Source organism: Abramis brama (genome assembly GCF_963993115.1).
Source record: "Abramis brama genome assembly, chromosome: 17".
Classification (NCBI taxonomy): Eukaryota; Metazoa; Chordata; class Actinopteri; order Cypriniformes; family Leuciscidae; genus Abramis; species Abramis brama.
The window spans coordinates 3,839,656-3,863,578 of NC_139979.1; the positions used below are offsets into that span (position 1 = coordinate 3,839,656).

The 23,923-nt window shown below is 38.6% G+C and overlaps 1 protein-coding gene across 5 annotated transcripts in view; it reads right to left on the minus strand.

Moving 5' to 3' along the window:
* Positions 1-23,923, minus strand: part of ubr5 (ubiquitin protein ligase E3 component n-recognin 5) — a 61,241-nt gene that overhangs the window by 9,498 nt on the left and 27,820 nt on the right. For 3 of the 5 annotated variants that reach the window (XM_084088618.1, XM_084088616.1, XM_084088615.1), the window contains exons 24-48: positions 23,757-23,852; positions 22,936-23,059; positions 22,755-22,852; positions 22,516-22,670; positions 21,691-21,782; positions 20,910-21,056; positions 20,637-20,755; positions 14,345-14,471; positions 14,124-14,253; positions 13,137-13,297; positions 12,197-12,436; positions 9,615-9,738; positions 8,993-9,104; positions 8,187-8,318; positions 7,250-7,507; positions 6,197-6,465; positions 5,910-6,121; positions 4,940-5,173; positions 3,876-3,949; positions 3,598-3,770; positions 3,379-3,492; positions 1,835-2,052; positions 1,637-1,757; positions 524-869; positions 38-125 (exon numbers count right to left, since the gene is read on the minus strand). In XM_084088618.1, coding sequence (XP_083944744.1) covers positions 38-125; positions 524-869; positions 1,637-1,757; positions 1,835-2,052; positions 3,379-3,492; positions 3,598-3,770; positions 3,876-3,949; positions 4,940-5,173; positions 5,910-6,121; positions 6,197-6,465; positions 7,250-7,507; positions 8,187-8,318; positions 8,993-9,104; positions 9,615-9,738; positions 12,197-12,436; positions 13,137-13,297; positions 14,124-14,253; positions 14,345-14,471; positions 20,637-20,755; positions 20,910-21,056; positions 21,691-21,782; positions 22,516-22,670; positions 22,755-22,852; positions 22,936-23,059; positions 23,757-23,852 — 3,964 coding nt within the window. The remainder of the gene's footprint in view (positions 1-37; positions 126-523; positions 870-1,636; positions 1,758-1,834; positions 2,053-3,378; positions 3,493-3,597; positions 3,771-3,875; positions 3,950-4,939; positions 5,174-5,909; positions 6,122-6,196; positions 6,466-7,249; positions 7,508-8,186; positions 8,319-8,992; positions 9,105-9,614; positions 9,739-12,196; positions 12,437-13,136; positions 13,298-14,123; positions 14,254-14,344; positions 14,472-20,636; positions 20,756-20,909; positions 21,057-21,690; positions 21,783-22,515; positions 22,671-22,754; positions 22,853-22,935; positions 23,060-23,756; positions 23,853-23,923) is intronic. The other 2 variants (XM_084088619.1, XM_084088617.1) reach the window with 1 other exon arrangement.

Consider the following 23,923-nt stretch of genomic DNA (forward strand, 5'->3'; position numbering starts at 1 on the left):
CATGAATATTTGATATATAAGGCTCGGGTAAAGTCACCTGTCACGGTCTCGTCTGGATGCAGCTCTCAGTCCTCCGCTCCTCCTCTCACGCTCACGGTCTCGGTTCCTCAGCCGCTGCATAAGATCTGCAAACACAGACACAGAAAACCTGAGCATCACCTTCTCAAAAACAGCAGAAAACTTTCACCACATTTAGGCAAGGCAAGGCAAGTTTATTTATATAGCACATTTCATACACAATGGCAATTCAAAGTGCTTTACATAGAAGAAATGAAAATAATAAAAAGAAATAAGAATAATTAAAACGGTTTAGAAAAATAAAATAAAATACAGTACAGTACAAACAGTACGCAGCAGCTGAAACATTTATCCTTGAAAAAAGGTTAATAAAAAGGGCCAATAAATATAAGAAATAAGAAAAAAAAAGAAAAGAAATAAAACAAAGTAATGAAAACCATTCATCATCCCATAAAATGGCCTGTCAAAAAAAGAAAAGAAAAACCAGAAGGAAATTGATACATACTGCTGGCCTGCATTCCCTTGCTGACGCTCTGTACACAGTCCAGATTGGGCAGCTTGTCATTGGACAGGAAAGCCTGAGCAATGGCCGTGTAAAAGCTCCGTGCCACTCCGCTGCCCTCTCCTGGTTCATCCTTGAAAGTCACTTTTACACGATGCACAGCCATGGGCGTAGTGGTGCAGCGCCGGCCGAAGTGGGCATTGAGCTGCCGCATGGTCTGCTGGATGAGCTGCTCTCGGTCACGGTCCACCTCCAGGGCCAGATCACGTGACTGAAGGTTCCTCAGCTTCTCCATCTCACGCCGAAACTTGGACTCCTTTACCTCAAAACCACCCAGTTCGGTCAGGATCTGCAACGTTCAGAGAAAAGTAGATATTTATAGAACAATTCTTTTCGATTTTCATGTTTATTGACCAACTTTTCTAGGGATGTAACAATTATTTTGATAATCGTTTAATCTGTCGCTTAATTTGTTGATTAATCAGATTAAACATTTAAAAAAAAGTGTTTTTAATTTAAAAAAAAAGTGTTTTAATCCATTATTTTAAAAAAGTTATTCCACATACTGCCCAATGTTGTCTTCCAAACAATGTGAAAATAAATATAGTGAATGCATCTATATTGGCTATGCTATATCTTATATGCAAAAAAGAGTTAAATATAAACATTACATTCTAAACCAAAAAACAACTGACTGCTTAATGTTATTGCATCCAGTGCTTGCAAAAGTTAAAATGATAAACAAAAGCACAAAATCTATATGCAACAAGAAATATTTTAGCAAAATGCATATTTTAGTTAGACTTTTTGCACTCCTGTTCTACTGTGCTTCGTCTGTTTGACACATGTATGCGCCGGCGAGTGCCTTTTGTTTGAAACCCTTAATATAAAGCCTTCTCAGGTTTCAGACAACATGGGTCATGCACTTTTCCCGCAGCAGCTCACTCTGCGTATTCTGCAATTTTCCATATGCATTTTGTCCATGGAAATGTGTTATTCAATACTGTAAGGCGACGTGACCTGCGGATGGTTTCCATGCACAGTGTGCAAATGCAAAGTCTTTTGTTCAAAATGGCTTTCTCTGAAAAAAATCTGCTAAAAATGAGCTGTACTTACAGATCCCGGCTCTGCTCCCACGTCCTCCATGAAGACACGGCCAAACAGCTCCAAAGAAAGCCGCCAGCGGCCCAGCAGCATGTCGTGAGAGATCACCATCCCCATGAAACTACAGTGTGGACTGGAGGAAACAAACAAGAAACGTCATTATCACACCACTCACAGCCCTTAATGACTCTATTAAATGTTATTACTTACATAAATGTGGGAAGTGGCGGGCCATCGCTCTCTGTCAAACCAATCTCTGCAAGGAGGCTGCTCTTTAACTGGGCTGCCAGATCATGGGGTGAAGGGCCTGGTTTAGATGCATCCATGTCCTGCTCTGCAGTCGACTGCTCCTCGCCACCCCTCTGCCGAGACTCCATACTCATCACGTTCTTCATGTTCGCCGAATACGACATCTTTGTGGGTAGAATCTGGGATGAGAATTACCCATAATACAATATTGTAAAAATATTGCTTTATTGCTCATTTTTGAGACCTGATCAGAGAAGCGTTTTTTTGACCGCACGGGGAATTATTTAACATCAGTTTGTGTTTAAATTGGGGCTGTCAAGTGTTTAATATTTAATTTTAATTACATGATATGCCAATTAATTAAACGCAAATTAATTGCACATTAAATTTGGTTGAGAAATTACTCCCAAAAGATCATTTAAAGTCATTATTGTGTTAAATGAGAAAAGCATCAAATAGACATTACAAAAAGTAGCTTTAGAAAGAAATATTTTATTTAATTCAACAACTGCCTTTTTATTTTAATTTTTTCAGAAGCTGCCTCTGAATTGGTATTTAGATACATTTACAGACCAAAACAGTTTGGTTACCAACATTCTTCAAAATATCTTCTTTAATGTTCCACAGAAGAAAGAAAGTCATGTTTGAAACGACATGAGGGTGAGTAAATGTAAATAAAAATTTATTTTTTTTGCAAACTATCCCCAAAATAGGATTTTTTTATTTATTTTTTTTTAAGAAATGATGCTCCAAATAAGAAACTAAAACTGCCAGAAGGTTGCGGTAAATGTCTAAATGAGTAAGAAATTGAGTCATTATTCATTCATCCAATTTGTTCTAAACAGCTGATTAATTCAGGAATCCAAGTAAATAGCTCTCTTAATGACTGATTAGCTCAAAATACGGAATCATTCAGAAACGAAACACCGCTGTGTGTTGCTCGGAGATGCACAACAAATCTGCCCTGGCTTTAGGCATATAACTGCATTCTATAGAGTTGTTGCCCTGCATCATGTTTGTCACCAATCAACTATATGAAATGCAAGATGACTTGCATAGGTCTGGGGCGGGCGAGTTAAATAATGTTAACGCGTTATTTTTCCATAACTAATTAAATGAACATGTTAAATTGACAGCACGAGTTTATATATATATAACTATATGTTTATATAAAATGTATACATTTATAATTAATAAAAATAATAATTGTATTTATTTAAAATAATTGACAAACAAAAAAGTAAAAATAAAAAAGTAAATAAACATTAAAATAAAGCTGAAACCAAAATAAATAAATAAATAAAAATAGGGGAGTTTTAGGGTGAATTTAGGCACAATGCAATGTATCATCACTTAAGACCATTATTTGTCAGAGTTTAAAAACAGAAATTCTCACAGAAATTTTATATTTACAGAAATATATTTAAAAGTTTTTAATACTAAAAAAAAAAAAAAAAAAAAAAAACAACTCACCAATTTTCGGTACTGTTAGAAAGTATGTTTACCTGCAAGCAATTCATGTCCACAGTCAGATCCGTGAGGCCCTTACTGGCCATGTACGAGGATGAATAGAGACCCTGACTTGGCCGTCCAAACAAATCCTCCTTTCTGGCATTGGGCTGTGAGATGAGGAAAAACAGCAGTGTTAAACTCAACCATCTGCACTGACATCACAAATCACCTCTAATAGAAGAAGTGAAATGCAGGTACAGGGCATCACTGACCTGCAGGAGATGTGGCTGGTCAGCCAGAGGAATGGCCTCAGCGAGAGGTACTTCAAAAGGATTAGGAGGGATGCATCCTAGGAAGGTCATGGAGTCAGAGCGGCGGAAAAACGGATGGTGCTGTCCGGTCTCAGCGGGTACTGGCTCCTCATCCTTATCCTGCAGGGTGGAGCCTGTGCAGTCAAGAGTAACAAAGAGGTTTGATTTGACAGCAGGAAATCAGCGCAGAATTTAATGGACATGTCAACAGCTTTAACACATTTTCATGCTGAACTCACTCTGATTGGTATCCTCATCATTCTCGTGTTCAGAGTCCTCGTTGTCCAGGCCGAGTTCAAGCAGTTCACGATTCCTGAAGTAGGATGAAAGAAGCATTTAGAAATCTCACAACAACAGCTCACATTAGGGCTGGGCATCTCCAATACTGATGACTTGGAATCATAAAATTAAATCAACATCAACTAGTGGGTGTGCTTAACATTAAAAAAAAAAAAAAAAGTACATAAATGTTTTTTCAGATAAATAGTCAGTTTCACTAGTCGACAATCGCAACCCATTGTTAACCCTTTTAAATCAGTTCAAAGCAGCAACAACAAAAAGAAAAGATGGCTTTAAAGGGGTGGTATAATGCCCTTTTCACAAGATGTAAAATAAGTCTTTGATGTCCCCAGAGTGAGTATGTGAAATTTTAGCTCAAAATACCCCACAGATATTTTTATATAGCATGTTAAAATTGTCCATTTTTGATGGTGAGCAAAAACACACCGTTTTGTGTCTGTTCCTTTAAATGCAAATGAGCTGCTGCTCCCAGCACAGAGGGCGGAGCTACAACAGCTTGTGTCCTTTTACCTCACACACACTGAAAATTTCAAAAACTTTTAGCCTTTTATGTTCAAACCGGATTCAGACAATGATGGAGTGACTCAAGGAGAAGTGACAATGTCGACAATATTTCTGAATGGTTAGTTGGTGAATTTATGTAGCTTATGTGTAGTTATCTTCGAGTCATTGATTAGCATATTCTGTCTTGATAATCTATAAATCGTGTTCTGGGGGCGGGATTTATGTAAATTCTAGGGTTGGTGATGTCACTAACCCGGGAGGAATGTCGTGTAGTCCCAACCAGCCGTTTGTTGTCGTCCTTAAAAAGCGATTTCTTTAAAAGCAAATATCTCCCTTTGCTTTGAACTTTGAGCGTCGTAACTTTGCAGATGTTGTTTATGCTCAAACAGCAACATTACACACTAACTAAAGTTAAAAAAGTGAAATAATCAACCACCCCTTTAAGCTATAATCATCCAAATTAAATATAACTGCTAAAATTATAATATGGATAGTTTACCTCTTCCTGTCAATCTGAGTGGTGTCGAGTGTCGTCTGCAGATTCATGGCTTTAATCCAGTAGATCAGGGCCTGGAAGACGTAGGCCACGTGTTTGAGCGAACACACGTCCAGCACAGGCAGAACGTCTGAATGCTCGTCATTATGGGAACGCATCAGAGACAGGGCGTAGTTCAGGAAGTCTCCTCGTGCCGACATCATCCCCTGACGAGCAGTCAAAAGTGTTGCGGCGCGCCTGAAGCACAAAGTATGAAATTATTTGATGACAATAGAGTGCTAAAGGGATTACATAGTTTTGCAGACCAAAACCCAGAAACGAGTCAAACAACTTACAGTTCCATCAACCTGAAGACTGTGTTGTTTGATAAATGCCTGAAATAAGGTCTGTGATGAACACAATCTCAAGATATATTCATGTTTTATTCTACAACATAAAATACATCAGAAACAACCCCTTTGTGTTTTTTTTTTTTAAACCTTTTACGTGTTGAAAAAGGAGGGGTGAAAACAAGTGGCTAAATGGGGCTACAGACGTTTTTGGGGACATTAAACGTCATGAAGTGGAACAGGTAAGCTCATCTACTCTCACCAGTTGCTTTTACAGCCTCGTTGCGTTTTAAAATCATGCTCTTGCAAACTATTCAGACTCAAACTTAGAGATTTTAAAAGACTGAAAGAGTCGTAAGCTTAGTGTAGATGTTCAAGTCATGTGACTAATGCAGTTTGTTTACAGCCAGATTGTATTTAGGCTTCAAAATTCATAAAAGTGGTGTTCTTTTGTGAAGATGATGATGATCATGATCAACATTTATTATCCATACATGTTCTGTTCGTCACAGAGCTTATGATCTTCAAAATGGAAAAATCCTACTGGGCTTTTGACGAGCGAACCACAGAAAATAGATGTGTGAATTTTCACTTCATGCTGACTTGACAGAAATAATTAAATTGCAATTGCCCAAGGTTCTTACCTTCGACCTTCAAGTGTCCGGAGACTGGCCTCCTCTCGTGCAGTCATGCGCTCCCTGCGGCCGGTGTGTTGTGAAGCGTGCAGCGGGTGGCTGGGGTGACCAGGATCCCCGGCTGATGACAGAGCTGAGCCGTACCGCAGCTGCGCTTCAGTGGAATCCATGATCGACACCATCCAGTTCCAGGTGGGGATCAACTTATCCTCCACAAAGTTCTGAAAAACAAAGTTGTGTTATATTTTTCCTTTGTTGCAGTCCGAGTTTGCTCGTGTAAAGACCGAACGACTCACCTGCAGATTGACAGCGTCCTGATAGGTGAGTTTGACGGCAGCGGGGTACTGCGAGTAGACCAGGTGGTTGTATTTGGGTATAAGGCTCATGAGGTCTGAGATCTGCCGGATGACGATGCTGTAAGCTCGAGCCAGGCTGCTGGCGGATGTCAGGTAACTGCTGGAGTTACTGGCCTCTAGGGCTGCGGCGGCGGCTGCTGCGCTGGTGCTGATGGCGCTGCTCCGTCGCAGGTTTGAAGGGTCAATGTAGATGAGGCCAGTGGAGCTCGCTGGAAGATACATTAGAAGTATTGTCAGTAACATTTAATTACTTACCATATTTTCTGGAAAACAAGGAGCTTTTTTTATCATCTGAACATTGTGACATTCCAAAGCAACTTGAATAATGTAATTAAAGGGTCATGAAACCCTAAACTAAATTTCCTGAGATTTTAACATTGTTATGTGTATTGAACATGATGAAAGACAATGTTTCCATCCATTATTTTTAATTGTAGGAGAAAACTAGTTTATGCTAGCCTTTTTTTGGGTGCTATTTTCAACTTCCGGGTCAACGTCACAGGATGTGCAACTTATATGGTCCAACTTATTTATCTTGTTTATAATATTTGTGCTAACAAACATACAGGGTCTCATTTGTTAAGATTGGTTAATGCATAAGATGACATGCACTAACAATGAACAATGTATTTTTAAAGCATTTATTAATTTTTAGCAAAAAAAAAAAAATTATTGATGTTAGTACATCAACTAATGTTAAGAAATAAATATTTTGATTATAATAATGTATTAGTAAATATTACAAAATTTACATTAGTAATAATAATAATAATAAAAATAAATGAACATTACTAAGAATAATAAATGCTGCAAAACTATTGTTCATGGTTAGTTTAATGCAGTTAATGTTACCAGATGAAACCTTATTGATAAATGTCAGTAAACATTTCATTTAATTTACCATTTTTTCATTATATTTAATAATAAAATGTGACTCGTCATCTGTCAACTTTTTCCTCTCAATGCAATTTTAATATGGTGGGAGATACTAACCAGCCGGTGCGGATGAGCTGGATGGGGCGCCGCCAGCGGAGCGCTGGCTGGGTGTAGTGCGAACCGCCCACTGCATGGACCGCGGCGCCTGGGCCGCACTGTTGGCGTGTGCTGAGCCCGTTGTCCTCTCCAGAGGCTCATCCAACAGGAAAGTCTCCTGATCCACATCGTCACTCTGACTGCTGCTGCTGTCCGAGTCACTGGAGTCATTCGACTGAGAGTCGTCCTCAGAGAAGAAAGCAGGAACGCTGCTAGCACCTTCAGGAAAAAGACAGAACATTTCTCAGTGTGGGAGGTTATGCTAAAGTCAGCATCACCGATATTATGAAATGCATGCCACTTTTTATCTAGCCCAATTTTTTTTACATTATGGTTTAAAAGTGAAGGATTTATTTTCCACACCAGTCACATCAAACAAAATAATGCAATTGGTTTTTGAGTGGACCATCTGGGCCTGACATAACATTTGCTCAACCAATAGCATGCATTTTGGGCGGGGCTACATGTTTGCTTGACTAATTGAAAGTGTTTGAAAAGTAATTTTTGCAATTCCATTTGATGACACTGGATGCATAGACTAACTCGGGTACATTTATAAAAAAAAATATAAAAAAAATGCACATTGTCCCTTAAAAAAAAAAAATGCTAATGAGAGTGTGCTATGCCACTAACTAGTTGGTCTGTAATTTCTGCCTAAAGTAGATACGCAAGGGCATCTGAAGTGCTAGAACGGTTCAAAATAGACTGTTCAACTCCCTAACCTTAATTCTAAAGAGGCCACATGGAAAAATTCAAAACAAAATGCATTTATAGCATCTTCTCTGAAGCCATTATAGCCTACTGCACACTCGGAAGGTTATGTGGAAGGTTAGTTGAAAGCAGAAAAAGAAAGGACCATTTTGAGGCATAATTGCATAAATTTGTCAAAGTGAAGCACCTGCTTCAGATCCAGCGGTGGCGGCAGTCACAACACTTCTGCGCCCACTTGCGTTGTCCTGGTTGCTATGGTTACTCTCACTGTCACTCTCAGTCTCAGCAGCAGCCAACAAATCCAGCTCCATGTCACTGCCTGCAAGAAAAAGATTGTGACTTCAGCCTCATTTACAGAAGAAATTGTTGGCTTCTAGACAAAGTCAACAAGCAGCGCCAGTGTTTCTAACACATGGTTTTGTTATTTATATTTATCTATATAAGCAGAGCAATATGTAGGGCTGGGGGAAATATTATCCTGAATTTTTTTTTTTTTTTCATAATCGATATCAGTATTTATTACAAAACTTTGATTGGTCTATTACGACATTTTGAGGTCAATTATAATATCCGTTGGAAACAGCAACACTGTATAATGACGCTTATCCGAGAATTTGTAGATTCAATTCAATCCACTTAAATATTTCTACTCAATATTTTGTGTTTAATTATTTACTTGTGTGGCCATGTAATAAGCAAGATGATGTACATCCATCTGTCCACATTGTTGTCATAGCAAAATAAACCTTATTACAATATTCATTTTATACTATTGGGAAAGGAAAAGCATTCCATGTGTTTGTTCATCCTCAAAAATTAATATAAACAGTTTTCTGTGTTCTGTTTACAATCTTTTAATTTAGGGCCCCATGAAATCATGAAATAGTATTTTTCCCAAATTCTGTGCGTTAAATTTTCTCTAGAGTCAGCGTTTTATGATGAACAGAACATGTATACGGTATGAATTAAAACATGTCTGTGATTTGTGTTTACCATCTTCATCATGCTCATCATGCTGTCCTTCGGCCTCTGCGTTCTCCTCCCCCTGCTCCTCCTGGTCATCATGGTGATCCTCCTCACCTGCAACTCCCTCCACCACCTCCACCTGAACAGGTGAACAGCCAGGTAGCATTTAGAGAACGAGCTTAAAGTCACCATGAAATCAAAATTGGCAAATCTTATTTTGTTATGGAATATTTTAGTATTTATTATGAATGATTTATCAGTGCACTTTTTTCTTAAAACTCATGTACCTCATAATCTTTAATCAAAATAACTTCCCCTCCCTCTTGCAGTGACATTTGTTCTCTAATGGCGTGTTTACTTGGGCAAGGCCGGGGCAATTTGTCACTCACATGAGACTGACCAATAGCAAACCACAACCATCCAATCAATTCCCCATGGATAAAATCAAGTCCCGCCCTACATTTGTTCTTGTTCCAGATGCAGTTTTACTTGGATATACATCACAATAGGGAAAAAAGATGATTGCAACATTGGTTTCAAGTTGACTTTAAGGTAAACAAACTAACCAACCAACCAACATATTGGCCAGGGTAATAAAATGGCCAATATTTGGCATAGTTGTGCTACATGCAAGTGTAGGGCACCGCACCTCTTCTACATCAGCAGAAACAATATCATCCTGCTCCTCGTCACGTCCACGGGCCGTCTGGGACTGGCTGCTGCGGCGGGGCTGAGGGTTCCTGATGATGTATGAGGAGGCTGATTGACTGGAGCTGAGTAGCACAAGAAACCATCAGCATTAACGACAGCTTGATTAAGATCCATTAGAATACTTTTCAAAAGCGTCAGTGTAAATTTAATGGAATAGTCCACCCAAAGATTGTAATTCTGTCATCATTTACTCATGTCATTCCAAACCTGTATGCATGTCTTTCTTCTACTGAAAACAAAATAAGATATTTTGAAGAATGTTGATAACTAAACAGTTTCAGTTCCCATTGACTTACATTGTATGGACAAACAACAAAATGGAAGTCAATGGGAACCAAAAAGTTTAGTTACCAACTAAAATATATTTTTTTTGTGTTCCATAGAAGAAAGTCATACAGGTTTGGAATGACATGTGTGAGTAAATTATGACAATTTGTATTTCACTGCAATAGCTTCAATGTAAACCCAATGGAATAGTCCACCCAAAAAAGTTTTAATTGTGGGGGGCAAAAAATATAATTCAATGCAATACAATGATGATTGAGAGATGTACGAACAAACATTGCTCAAAAAAGCATTTAGTATCATATTTGATATTCAGATATTAAAATTATGTAGTATGGATAATCCTGGACATTTTTTTATATGTATGTATGTATGTATGTATATATATATATATATATATATATATATATATATATATATGTATATGTATGTATGTATGTATGTATATATATATATATATATATATATATATATATATATATATATATATATATATATATATACACACACAGTGAGGAAAATAAGTATTTGAACACCCTGCTATTTTGCAAGTTCTCCCACTTAGAAATCATGGAGGAATGAAATTGTCATTGTAGGTGCATGTCCACTGTGAGAGACATAATCTAAAAAAAAAATCCAGAAATCACAATGTATGATTTTTTTTTTAAACTATTTATTTGTATGATACAGCTGCAAATAAGTATTTGAACACCTGAGAAAATCAATGTTAATATTTGGTACAGTAGCCTTTGTTTGCAATTACAGAGGTCAAACGTTTCCTGTAGTTTTTCACCAGGTTTGCACACACTGCAGGAGGGATTTTGGCCCACTCCTCCACACAGATCTTCTCTAGATCAGTCAGGTTTCTGGGCTGTCGCTGAGAAACACGGAGTTTGAGCTCCCTCCAAAGATTCTCTATTGGGTTTAGGTCTGGAGACTGGCTAGGCCACGCCAGAACCTTGATATGCTTCTTACAGAGCCACTCCTTGGTTATCCTGGCTGTGTGCTTCGGGTCATTGTCATGTTGGAAGACCCAGCCTGGTCAATGGTCATTGGCAAACTTAAGACGGGCCTTGACATGTGCTGGTTTAAGCAGGGGAACCTTCCGTGCCATGCATAATTTCAAACCATGACGTCTTAGTGTATTACCAACAGTAACCTTGGAAACGGTGGTCCCAGCTCTTTTCAGGTCATTGACCAGCTCCTCCCGTGTAGTTCTGGGCTGATTTCTCACCTTTCTTAGGATCATTGAGACCCCACGAGGTGAGATCTTGCATGGAGCCCCAGACCGAGGGAGATTGACAGTCATGTTTAGCTTCTTCCATTTTCTAATGCTTGCTCCAACAGTGGACCTTTTTTCACCAAGCTGCTTGGCAATTTCCCCGTAGCCCTTTCCAGCCTTGTGGAGGTGTACATTTTGTCTCTAGTGTCTTTGGACAGCTCTTTGGTCTTGGCCATGTTAGTAGTTGGATTCTTACTACTTGTATGGGGTGGACAGGTGTCTTTATGCAGCTAACGACCTCAAACAGGTGCATCTAATTTAGGATAATAAACGGAGTGGAGGTGGACATTTTAAAGGCAGACTAACAGGTCTTTGAGGGTCAGAATTCTAGCTGATAGACAGGTGTTCAAATACTTATTTGCAGCTGTATCATATAAATAAATAGTTAAAAAATCATATGATTTCTGGATTTTTTTTTTTTAGATTATTTAGATTTTAGATTATGTTTTTTTTAGATTATGTACCTACGATGACAATTTCAGACCCCTCCATGATTTCCAAGTGGGAGAACTTGCAAAATAGCAGGGTGTTCAAATACTTATTTTCCTCACTGTGTGTATATATATATATATATATATATATATATATATATATATATATATATATATATATATATATATATATATATATATATACACACAATACATACATACATATTGTTCTAGTTATGAAAAGCTTATTAAAAATATAAATGTATAAATTAAAAGCTTATAATAAAATATTTTAAAATCCTGATCCCTAATTCTTATCTAGTGAATCACAAATGACTGGATCATGTAATTGAGATCATGTAAACATCATGTAAATTCATCAAAAAATGAGAAACCCTAAAGAACATATAGCTCTAAAATTTTATTATTTTAATCCATGGAGACTCTTAAGATTCAGTAAATGAAAACCAGTTTTGAAGAAAAAAAAAAAAAAACACTGTGCGGCCGACTAGCGTCACCCACCTGCTGGACTGATCCGGGGAGGGACGTGGTGGCAGCGGCTCCACAGAGAAGAGCTCCTCACTGCCCTGCACAGCATCAATGCTGGTACTGGCCAGAGTGAAGGGCGCTGTAGGGCGAGCGATACCCATGCGCACCGGCACAATCAGGGACTCCGCCACATTACAGAGCTCTTCCACTGCATACGGCAACAGCGCCTGGAAAACACGCCTGCACTTCCCGATGGGCTGAGGGATGAAGTTGCTGAAGGAAAGACACAGGAGAGAGAATGTGAACAGTGTGATTATTGTTTAGAAAGGCTATAGCATGAAAAAGGCAGATGTAACAAACCAATGGTTTATTCATTAACTGCATGAAGGCGCTGAGCTGTATAATGTCTAATGCATAATCAAATGTTTTTCTTTGGGTAAAATAAACAAATACTTGCCAAAACAAAATGAACCCTGTACAAAATACAGCAGGGCTCGACAATAAGGACTGCCTGGAGTAGTCTTTCACTTTTAATTTACACAAAATTATATAAAAATGGCCTCCTTGGCAAGTATCCATGTAAACATAATCAGTTATGTCTTAAATGAATATAAACAGCTGAGAAATAGAAGGCTTGTGTATCAGTATATTGGATCCATGCAGTTCTTAAAGGGACAGAAGCCTAATATTCCTGCTATGGTTTACCAGAAAAGTTGAGATCATATTGATCATTTAGAGGTCTTAGAAATTTGATTTGACAGTAGATTTTATAGGGTTAAAAAAAAAAATCAACATGAAGCGTGAACAACTGACTTTCAAGATAAGGTCATCAGATAAAACATTTTTTTTTTTTTTTTGCATAAAGCATTCGATGTCATATCTTTTAAAAGTCAATATTTTATAAACTCCCTTTTCACTTCTCATCAGTGTGACTGACTACAGTACAAAGCAAAGTTCGGTAAATAAGTCATACTTTTTCTTCTTGGAGGATGCCATCTCCACACTGAGGATGACAAACACTCGGGCCACAGAGCGCAAGAACCTCCGTGTGACATTGATGGCCTCCTCCCTGCGGCCGGGGGTGTATTTATTCTGTAGCTCCTTCACCAGGGTCCCTAACAGAGTGTCAATAAACTGGGGAACAACAAAAACAAGAGAAGAAAGTTAGCACAACTCAATATGGCACAAGAAACATACAGCAACATGAAAAGGCAAGCTAACAAGCCTTTATGCATTAGAAAGTTCCCACAATTTTTCCATGACCTTTTCATTTCTCAAATAATTCGGATCAGTTTGTGAAAACTCAAAAGGTATTATTTGATTTAAAAAAAGAAGGGTAAGATAAGATTTAAGGCACATTCACACCAAGAATGATAACAACAACAACAGAACGATATCTTTCTGTTTGATATAACCGTTTGCAGCAGTTTTGTCGCCTGCCACTTTAAATGCTTGAACTCTTTCTAAAAAAGTGATTCCAACGGTATCGTTTCTCTGTGCCGTTATAGTTAATTGTGGTTTGGACTCTTGCTTTTCTTTTATATTTTGAAAATTTTTTAGAACTATATCGTTTTCATTATTGTTATAGTTATCGTCCTTGGTGTGAACTGGCCTTTACTCTAAATAATAGTAATATTAGCTGATGAAATATTTTAGTTTCATAATTGACAATCTTTACAAAATTGACATTATTGAACTGATTCAACACTGAACTGACCTAGAGCTGAATAATGACACTATTGTCTTCTGCAGAGGTTCTCTACAGCAGAATGACTCATATTTGAGGAAGTTTAAATCATTTATTGTTATTTCCTGTTTATTACGGTGAAGCTGCTTTGAAAATCTAAATTGTAAAAAACGCTATATAAATAAAGGTGACTTGACTAGAGCATAACTTCAAAAATACACAACAGAGACTTCTCCAGGTATGGAAAGAAGAACAGCTGTTTCTTCCACTCACAGTGATGTCTGGTGCACACTTGACAATGAGGCAGTGTGTGAAACAGTCCAGCCTGATGGTGCCGCTCTGCTGGTTCAGGTACATCTGCTCCTCTGGTAAAAGGTGAGCGATTCTGCTGCTGGCACTTAGCCTAGAATGATACAACAGCCACAAAAAAATTCATGAAAGCTGAATGGGTCCAATGAAATTTGCCTGCAGTGATAGTTAAATGTTCTACTTACGGGTCTTTGTTTTCCTGAGAGCCAAACATTATCATGGACTTGAGCGCATTCCAGTCCTGCAACACACGCTCTAGAGCCAGCTGGGCAAAGCGTGGAGGCTCCAGGTCATGATCCGGCATATCAGAGTCTGAAAGACAGAGACGCATTAAAAAAAAAACACACACACAAGAGACAACAAAACCTTCTCAACGAATCGTGCATAACAAAACCAAAGACATGTTAAATACTTGAAAAGTTGAGAAAGTATCTTGAGAGCATTTCTTTATTTTCATGCACTGTGGGAAAAGTTCAGAATAATTCAAATTCTTGAAAATAATCTTCTTAAAAATCATTGTAAATAATTAAAGTTCAGGTCTCAAATCCTCAAAGGCAAGATGTTTAATGAATTTAGTGGGTTGTTTCTAATTAATTGTGCAATTTAGCATTACAACATGACACTACATATGCAGGAGTTGGACAATGAAAATGAAACGTCTGGTTTTAGAACACAATTTATTAATATGGTGTAGGACATTTTCTGAAAACATTTTCTGACTCGCTCCTCCAAAATACCTCAAAAACATTTAGATCTGGTGACTGTGCAGACCATGGGAGATGTTCAGCTTCATCAAACCATTCTGTCACAAGTCTTGCTGTGTGTATTGGTGCATTATCATGCTGATACACGGCACATGGTCCTCCAGAATGGTTCGGTAGTCCTTGGCATTGATGCGTCCATCAAGCACAGTAGGGAATGCCATGATATTGCAGCTCAAACCATCACTGATCCACTGCCGTGTAGTCTGAGTGTTCAGTCTCTTTGGGGTTTCTCCACACCATAACTCACACGGATGTGGGAAAGACAGTGAAGGTGGACTCGTAGAACAATACGTGTTTCACATTGTCCACAGCACCAATGAAACCGACATTTGGCATTGGCACGTGACCAAAGGTTTGACTACAGCAGCCCGACCACGAACATTAGCTACGTTTACATGGACACAATCGGAATGAAATCAATACGATTGATGAATCCGAACAAGGTGTTTACATGAATGATAAATAAAGTAATCGGGTTTATGTGCGCGTTTATATGTCACAAGTTTCAAATCGGATCTGATGTTTTGACATGCGCACACTGCACGAATATACAGTTTCCTGCTTTTCGCGCATAAATATTCTCCTCTATTGGTTCTTTATTTGTTTTAAACAGCAGACGTTATATTAATTAGTCTCTGGTCATAATTTAGAGCATATTAACCGTTTTGCCGTGCTGCTTATTGATCACGCAGTAAAATGCCCCTCCCCGCGGCCAAAACCAGACGTCTGTGGATGAGAATCCAAAACAAGGACTGGTGGGACGTTGTCCTGCTTCACTTCACAGACGCGCGAGTGAAATGAGAATTTTACAGGGTTCGTACACTTCTTCCAAGGTCAAATTCAAGCACTTTCCAGGTCCATTTTAAAGCTTTTTCCAGCACCTTACACTACCGTAAATTACATACCAATACATAGTTACAATTATTATTTAGTGTTTTTATCACATCAAAAGAGATAAACAGCCAAATGTTTCATAATAGCAGAGGGCTGCACGATATTGAAGAAAAATGAGATATGCAATAACTCATTAAATAATGCGATATTCAATATGCAATACGATAATGCTTAAAGTGCGTCAAATTAACTTAAATTATCTTTAAAATGTCTTTAAAATGATATAACCTACACATACGTGTTTCACATTCTTTTTGTGATAAGAAAATATCCCTACAACTTCAAGACAGTGAACATCAGTGTTTTACAGTAGCATAAGAAGTGTTATTTTAACATCACTGGGGTTTAGGGGTTCAGGTTATCCTACATTAGGTTTATTTAACAACAGAAACTGATTAATCAAATGTAAAAATAAACACTGCTTAGTTTTCACTGCATGAATTAAATATACTGATTCTTATTAAAGCTACAAAAGTTAGCCTATTCAGCCAAAAGCAGTGAGTGATTTTCTTTGTCTTTTGTTCATGACCCCAGTTATTGTAAGCCTTTGCGATATGCAATTATGCATATTGTAATATATATACATTTGCAATATTTCGATATATTGTGCAGCCCTAATATTTTAGCCAATCACAAGTGTTATTCTTCAAAATGTATCACTAAGTATATAGCCATATGAATAATATACTTTTCATTATATTAATGTCCAAATAGTGCTTCCCAGATAATGTGATTTATAGGCTGTAAAACTGAATTAATTTCAAATATGAAGACTTGAAGATTTGAACAGAAATATTTGACAGGCCTTCCCGTTTTGGGACACATTCTTGATATAGACAAGTTTTGAACAATATCTGAGTGCACAGGCACCTGCCTGATAAATGTATTTCATTGCCAAGATGTCTTGGGCCAAGACATAACGTTAGCTAATACATTTACTGGAATAGAGCAGTGTAAATATTGCATAGGGCTATCCTAAACCTTACAGTAACAGTATACTACTTATGACACTGACTGATTTCAGTTCAGCAATCAACGACTGTTGTTATGCACTGGGCTAACGTTTGCAGGTTAATTTGCACGTTACAGTTCTGTAATTTTGGCAATGTTCACTGCATATTCCACAAATGAACGTGACATAACGGACATGCAATACTTACATCACATTATCACACCAAGTACTCTCAGTCACTAATGGCCCTTTCAGATAGGACGCGGACCGCGCTGCGCTATGAAATGAAACCGATATATTTCAATGGCTTGCGCCGTGCGACTCGGACCAAAGCGGAGCTCAGCGAGCTCGTGCGCACGCCGCGGTCAAAATATTTTAAAATAGTTCAACTGTTGCCGCTGTGTGGCCAATAAAAACGGTGCATCCAAACAACCGCGGAAATCAAAATGAAAACTCCGCCTACTTTTGCTCTGGCCAGCGTAATGCAAATCAATCTGTATCTGATTCTGAAGGGCTACATTTTTTTTCTCCATTTAATAAAGAACTATTTCGTCAGAAAGATATTTCTTGTGAAAGAAATACAGTTACAAATTCAAGCATTTTATCCAAAATTCAAGCACTTTTCAAACCTTGAAAACACAACATCAAAATTCAAGCACTTTCAAGGATTTCAAGCACCCGTACGAACCCTGATTTTAGAATGACGGGAAACGTATTAATATGACACTTTATTCAACAGGAAGAACAGCTCGTTCCGCGTGTCATACGTCATTACGCTAGTTAACGTCATTGCACATGCGCAGTCCTTTCAGTTTAGGTTTTCAATCCGATCAAGTGTTTACATGTTCTCTCGATCGGATTTACAAAAGGGATAAACCACCCCTTTCAATCCGATCGAAATTTCATTCGGATCGAGCTCGATCGGATCGATTAAGGTGTTTACATGAAGGTTTTTTAGTCCGATTGAGCCGTCAATCAGATTATAAGTGTCCATGTAAACGCAGCTATTGACTCTGGAGCTCCTGTCGAAGCTTTGGTGGAAACAGGAGAGTCGAGGTGCATTTAATTCTGCAGTGAGTTGGGCAGCTGTGGTTTTATGATTTTTTTGGATACAATCTGGGTTAGTACCTGGACATCCCTGTCAGAAGCTTCCTCTTGCATCGACAGTTACTTCTGTTAGATGTTGTTTGTCCTCTGTGGTGTATGCCAATATTACCCTGGATACCAGAGCTCTCGATACGCAATAAAGACTTCCTGTCCTGGTCACAGATAAGCCAGCGAAACACACACCAACAAATGGAGATTGGCCACCAGGCCGCGCACATATAGATGTGAGTGAAACCTCCAACAATACATTGGCCAGCGTTTCAGTTTCATTGTCCAACCCCTGTACATATTTACTGTACATAAGTGACACCAGTGATCTATAACGTAAAAAATTATTGGTCATGATTACGGGTGACTGCTGACTTCAAAATTCAGTACTAACTCAATTGGGGACCTTACTTTTAATTTGATAATTATGACAATTTTCGGCAACATTCAGCACAAATGAGGCGCTCATACATAGGACATTATCACTCCAGAAGCGCACACAGACAAAAGAACGCAAAAGTGCACAAATTAACGGATCGCTCCATCTTGAGACAGGCTCCTTTAAAAGTGAAATTAATGGTGTGTTTAAAAATACGACGCTGAGAGCTAAACACCCATCAAGTCAGTCATGACAAAAATAGTGTGCGTGCTTATGATTGCATTAATCTGCAGGCAGCCCAAAAATATGACCTTTGAAGTGTTTTTCCATTGAGTTGATCATTGTCTTAGAATTATTTAAGATTAGTCCCAAAAGTTAAGAATGTTCCTTAATCTAAACTATATGTAAACTATATCATCACCCAGCTCTAATCTGCTAAATGTGACTTTAAAGGGACACTTCACCCATTTGCATTAAGCTTTGTATTGTTAGAAACCCAGTCATATATTATAATAAACGTGGATTTTTCATTCATTTTTCCCTGAGATGGGAGAAATAAGGATTTAAGTGTTTTACTTCCTGCTTATTATGACGTAAAAATCATCATTTTGCGTCATAATAAGCAGGAAGTCACATTTCATTGAAAAGTGTAGAGACTACAAACACTGGCTCCTCATTATTCCAGGGGGAGGGACCCGCTCACGCTACAGGCCTATTACAGATCAGTGGGTGGGACTTCACTTTCTGAAACTGAAAGCAATATCCTCCATCTTGTTTGGAAGCTAAGCTAACAGGCGCTGTAGAGACAGATGTGAAGATATGACAATAGCGGAGGAGAGTGCTCAATATGATATAGAGGAAGAGGATTTCGGAAGTCTGATGCTTGAATCAGGTGTTTGTGGCTACCTTTACAAGTCGCATAGCGAAGAGCAGCCGAGGCAGAAGACCTGCCTGTCGCGGACGAGAAGCCCAGACTGGCTCGAGCTGGGGGCGGACTGGTGGCGCCGGTGATCTCACACCTCTCGTTTCAATCTAACTGAATTCATTCCGATTGGTGAATCTGACTGTAGTGTTTACATGAACGCTAAACAAGTGATCGGTTGATGTGCGCTTTACCCTTGCTAAGAAAATTTCCGCTCCTCCGTGAGAGATGCGAGACCCGGCGCGTCTCAGTAATGACGCCACCGGCCTCGCGCCGTTCTCCCGCGGCCGTCAGCCTCGTCCTGCTCGCCACAGTAAACATGATGAATGGCGACTGTAGAACGCAAAAGCCGAATCCCGGACATTTTGGGTCTCTAAATCCCTGGCAAACTCATCACTTACTGAGGCTAGCCTTGTTGTTTTCAACTGTGCTCTCTAACCGGTAGGCGTGGCCTCCTAAGGCAGCGAAGCAAGTGCATTCTGGGAGTTGTTGTCTTTCATCCACATAAGCCAAAAATACATTTTCTGGCTTTTCTCAGTCTAGAAAGCTCCAAATTCAAAAATTTCTCCACATTTCTTCTACTTAAATGACCTATTTTAAATACACATTCATCTTCCCAGAGGTGAAGTATCCCTTTAAGGAATGAAGATATTAACACATTATAAACATTAACATCAATGATTTCCTGTAAAGCTGCTTTGAAACAATGCGTATTGTGAAAAGTACCATATAAGGGCCTGTTTACACCTAGTTCCTTCATGGATTTCTTTGATCGGACAGCCATCCGATCGTGAAAAGACCAGGTGTAAATGCCCTGCGAAACGCTTTAGAGACGGATTTAAATACAATCACTCAAACCACTTCAGGAGTTGGTTTGAGACGCATTCCAAATGTGTAAATGCATCAGGTTGTTGAAAACCACATGTAAGTTTTACTCCTCCAAAAATGTTTAAAAAAATAAAACGAGTGAGCAATATGATGTTATAGCCTGATTTGACAGAGATACTCATCTGCGCCTATGCGCATTTCAGTACCTAAGTATCTCTTCAGCAAGCTGACATGCAAACTCGCAGACGCTCAACACACAATCATCTTTATCAAAAGTAGTGAGACTAAATTATATCTTACCAGTGCTGATGCCAGCCTTTCTCCTATTGCGGTCTTTGATCTTGAAATTAGCTGATGATAAATAAAATGCAGCTCATATCTGTTGCTTTCTATGACGTGAACTCCGTTAAATTTGCATATAGTGTGGGAATTGAAAACCGGATTTATATCAGTTTTGCGGAGAGACACATTTATGTGGTCAAGTGTAAATGGAACCGTTTTAACAAATCAGAGAGCTATCCGATCAGTAAAAACACATGAAGTGACCAGGTGAGTAAACAGGCCCTAAATAAATTTGACTTGACGACTTTTAGAAGACTTTCGTCAATCCAGCCCCAGGTCACTTCCCTACTCAAAGACACACCTTCAGCGCTGGCAGCCTTCCGGTTCCTGTCCTCTCGGATGCGAGGTGGTCGATACTGGCAGTGTTCAACACTCTGCCTTGCAACGGTCTGCACCAGAAACAGCAAGATGTGCTCCCCCCTATCAGACACAAACAGAGAGGAAGAAAGAGTTCATGACACAGAATGTAGGTTGGATGTTGCCCCGATGATCCAATAAAATGGTTTGGCAACAGAAAGTTGGACTTCTTCCTTTTTTAAACAGCATATAGTGCAATATTTCCTAGTGAACATACCTGCTGTTAGGAGTGGTAACCAGATTAGTGGTGGTCAGCAGTCTGTAGAGCAGATCCAAACGAGCTGCTTTCTGGCCCGCGATAAGAGTCTTGCATTTACACTTCTCCCAGCAGTCACAGTATGCAGTGGGAGATGTTCTCTTCAGTCTGGAGAAGAAACAAGGAGCATGCATTACCGTTTTAAAGCCTAGCGAATCGTGTTGCTGTCTTCTAGAGGGTACAGTAACTGAAATGTAACTTAAAGAAAACTTTACTTTAGCAGCAACTCAATCGATTAAATTGGTGTCAACATGATGCTAAGCTAAAAACACAATACTCACTATGACAACAACAATCAATAATCCATTTATTTAGGTTAAACTATCCTTCTAGATGCTTCAGTATTTTTGAAAAGTACAGTTTTCAGTAATAAATCAACAGTAAAAAAAAATATTAATTTTTTTATTAGTTTCCATTTTTAAATATTTATTTTTAGCTTTAAATATTTATTTGTTTTTTATATTTATTTCAGTTTTAGTACTTCAACTTATTTTATTTCAGTTAGTTGCCAAGGCCATATTTCTATAGCTGGTGAGTGGTGGGGTATTTGGCATAATATGACTGCCGTCGCATCAGCATTTTGAGTGCCGAGAAAAGCACTATATAAATGTAACAAATTAGTATTACTATCATTATTATACATTTTAGATGGCAATAACAACACTGGTTGCAATGCTTTCAGAATTTCCTACTTCCAGAAGGATGCATGTGGTGAAAATTAAAATGTAAATTTTACACTCACTTGCAGTCATGACCCTTGTGGCAAACCCTGGCGCATTCAGTGCAGCAGCAGAGTGACTCCAGCAGGCCACAAGTTCTGCACTCAAAGATATCCTGCAAACAGACAAGTTCTGTTAAATCACACAGTGCCACTCTATAAAGTCATTTAGATCAATGCTTCTCAACTGTTTTTTAAGTGTAAAAAAATACATTTGAAAATATCTTAATTTAGCAACAAAAAAACAAACATTTATGAATACCATACACTTAGAAATTCAGAACTTTGAAAATACATTTTAAACCTTTCCTAAATTTCAATGGTTGAGTTTAACAGACAGTAATTCATAACTCATCATGGTAAACACAAACCATGTATATCCTTTTCTGCAAATGAACCTGTATTTTAACATCATCACAACCCACTAGTTGAGAACCACTGATTTAGATTAATTACACTGGTGGCTTGGAATATCTTTGCTTTGCTCATTGACCCTTTTCACATTTCCAGGGTTCTCAGCAGCAGTCATAGTTGGGCAAACGTCTATAGCAATGAACAGAAACTACAACAAATGCAATTTTTGTATTCCCATTTGCTCCAATATCAAAAGAAAAATACATAATAGCATTTTCACGACTTCCCAAAAGAAACTGATTACATTGGTCAGAAGAGAGAACGGTGTGAAATTTTAGTTGAATTAGTTTTTTGTAATTTACTGCCAAGGTGTTATAACACAAGTATAGCATTATAAATGTATGACTTAAAAAAAAATTCTTTACTATATTTCCAATGTTGATAACTCAATCACAGTGTGTGTAAAGGGTCCATTGAAGGCTGTGGCGTTTGTACCTGGTTGATGTGTTCTGCTCCAGTCCAGGTGAAGCTGCAGGTGTCGTTACAGCACAGGACGTAGAGGGGAGAGTCATCTGGATTGGTGCCTGATGGACAGATCATCTCCATGAACACAGACGCTGCATCCTCTTTCTCTGCAAGACCCGGTTCACCTGCACAAGAACACAAGATCCTAAAGGTCTCTGAATGTTTTGAAACGCGCATCTAATTTAGTTGAACTGCACTGATGTACTTACCTTTGGCTATTTTTTGTGCTGCTTCTAAAACAGTAATGGCTGCTGGGTAAGCTCTCCCACTCACCGCCAACATGAATGGAGTCATTCCACGAGCATCCCTACCAAACAACAGCAATACAAACACTCAAAGAGAGCTAAAAGGAGATTGGCTATGATTAAGACCTGCGGCAGGGCCACGTACTTGGCAGAGAGCAGCTCTCTTAAGTGAGGTCGCAGGACGACGCTGTCACACATTAGCTTCAGTATCAGGTGAGCGTTGGCCTTACGGTCTTTAGACTCCACTACTGATGGTTCAGATGAAGGTCCTTCAGAAGACACAAGAGATTGAAATCTTGCTAAAAAAAGCTTTAAATGATGGCACAGAGCAGTGGTTCTCGACTGGAGGGATCTTGACCCAAAAACGGGTTGCAGGTCTATTCTGAATCTCAGTATCAGGGTTAATATTGTTACTTAAAACCATAAAAACCATTTGGGTACTTGAAATAAAATATACATTAACTGAAATTGTATACATACATACGTGCATCAACAAAATTACACAAAAAAAAAAAAAAAAAAATTAAAACAAAAACTATAATATTAATGATACTAAAATAAAGGCCAGATCACAACAATGACAATAACAATAAAGATGGTTTTAAAATCTAAATGTAAAAAAAATATTCACAGTTCACATCACAACTATAATATATATATCGTTGGAATCACTTTCGGAATGATTTTATCCAACTATTGAAAGATGAAAAACTTTAACAGCCAATCAGAACCCATCCTGCTTTAAAAGCCTCAAGCATTCAAAGTGGCAGACGACAAACGCACTTATAAGCAGATCCATTAGTGTGGATGCTAATATAGTTATAGTTATCTCTCTTGGTGTGAACTGCCCTTAACACTGTCTAAATGGGTCACACCACTTGATGTCCAAAGTAAAATCTGGGTCCTGGAGCAAAACAGCTGAGAACCACTGCCGTAGAGAGTCCTTTGGGTGGCCGGTTCACGTACCTGGGATGGTGGAAGTGCTGGGTCCCTGGTTGGTGCCTGTGGAAGCAGTGGTAAGGGAGCCCACTGCAGGGGCCAAGATGAAATCAATGTCACCGTCTAGCGGAGAAAATGGTTTTGTAAGACATCAGGCTATAGCATGCATGCATGCAATATATCTGTTACGGCCC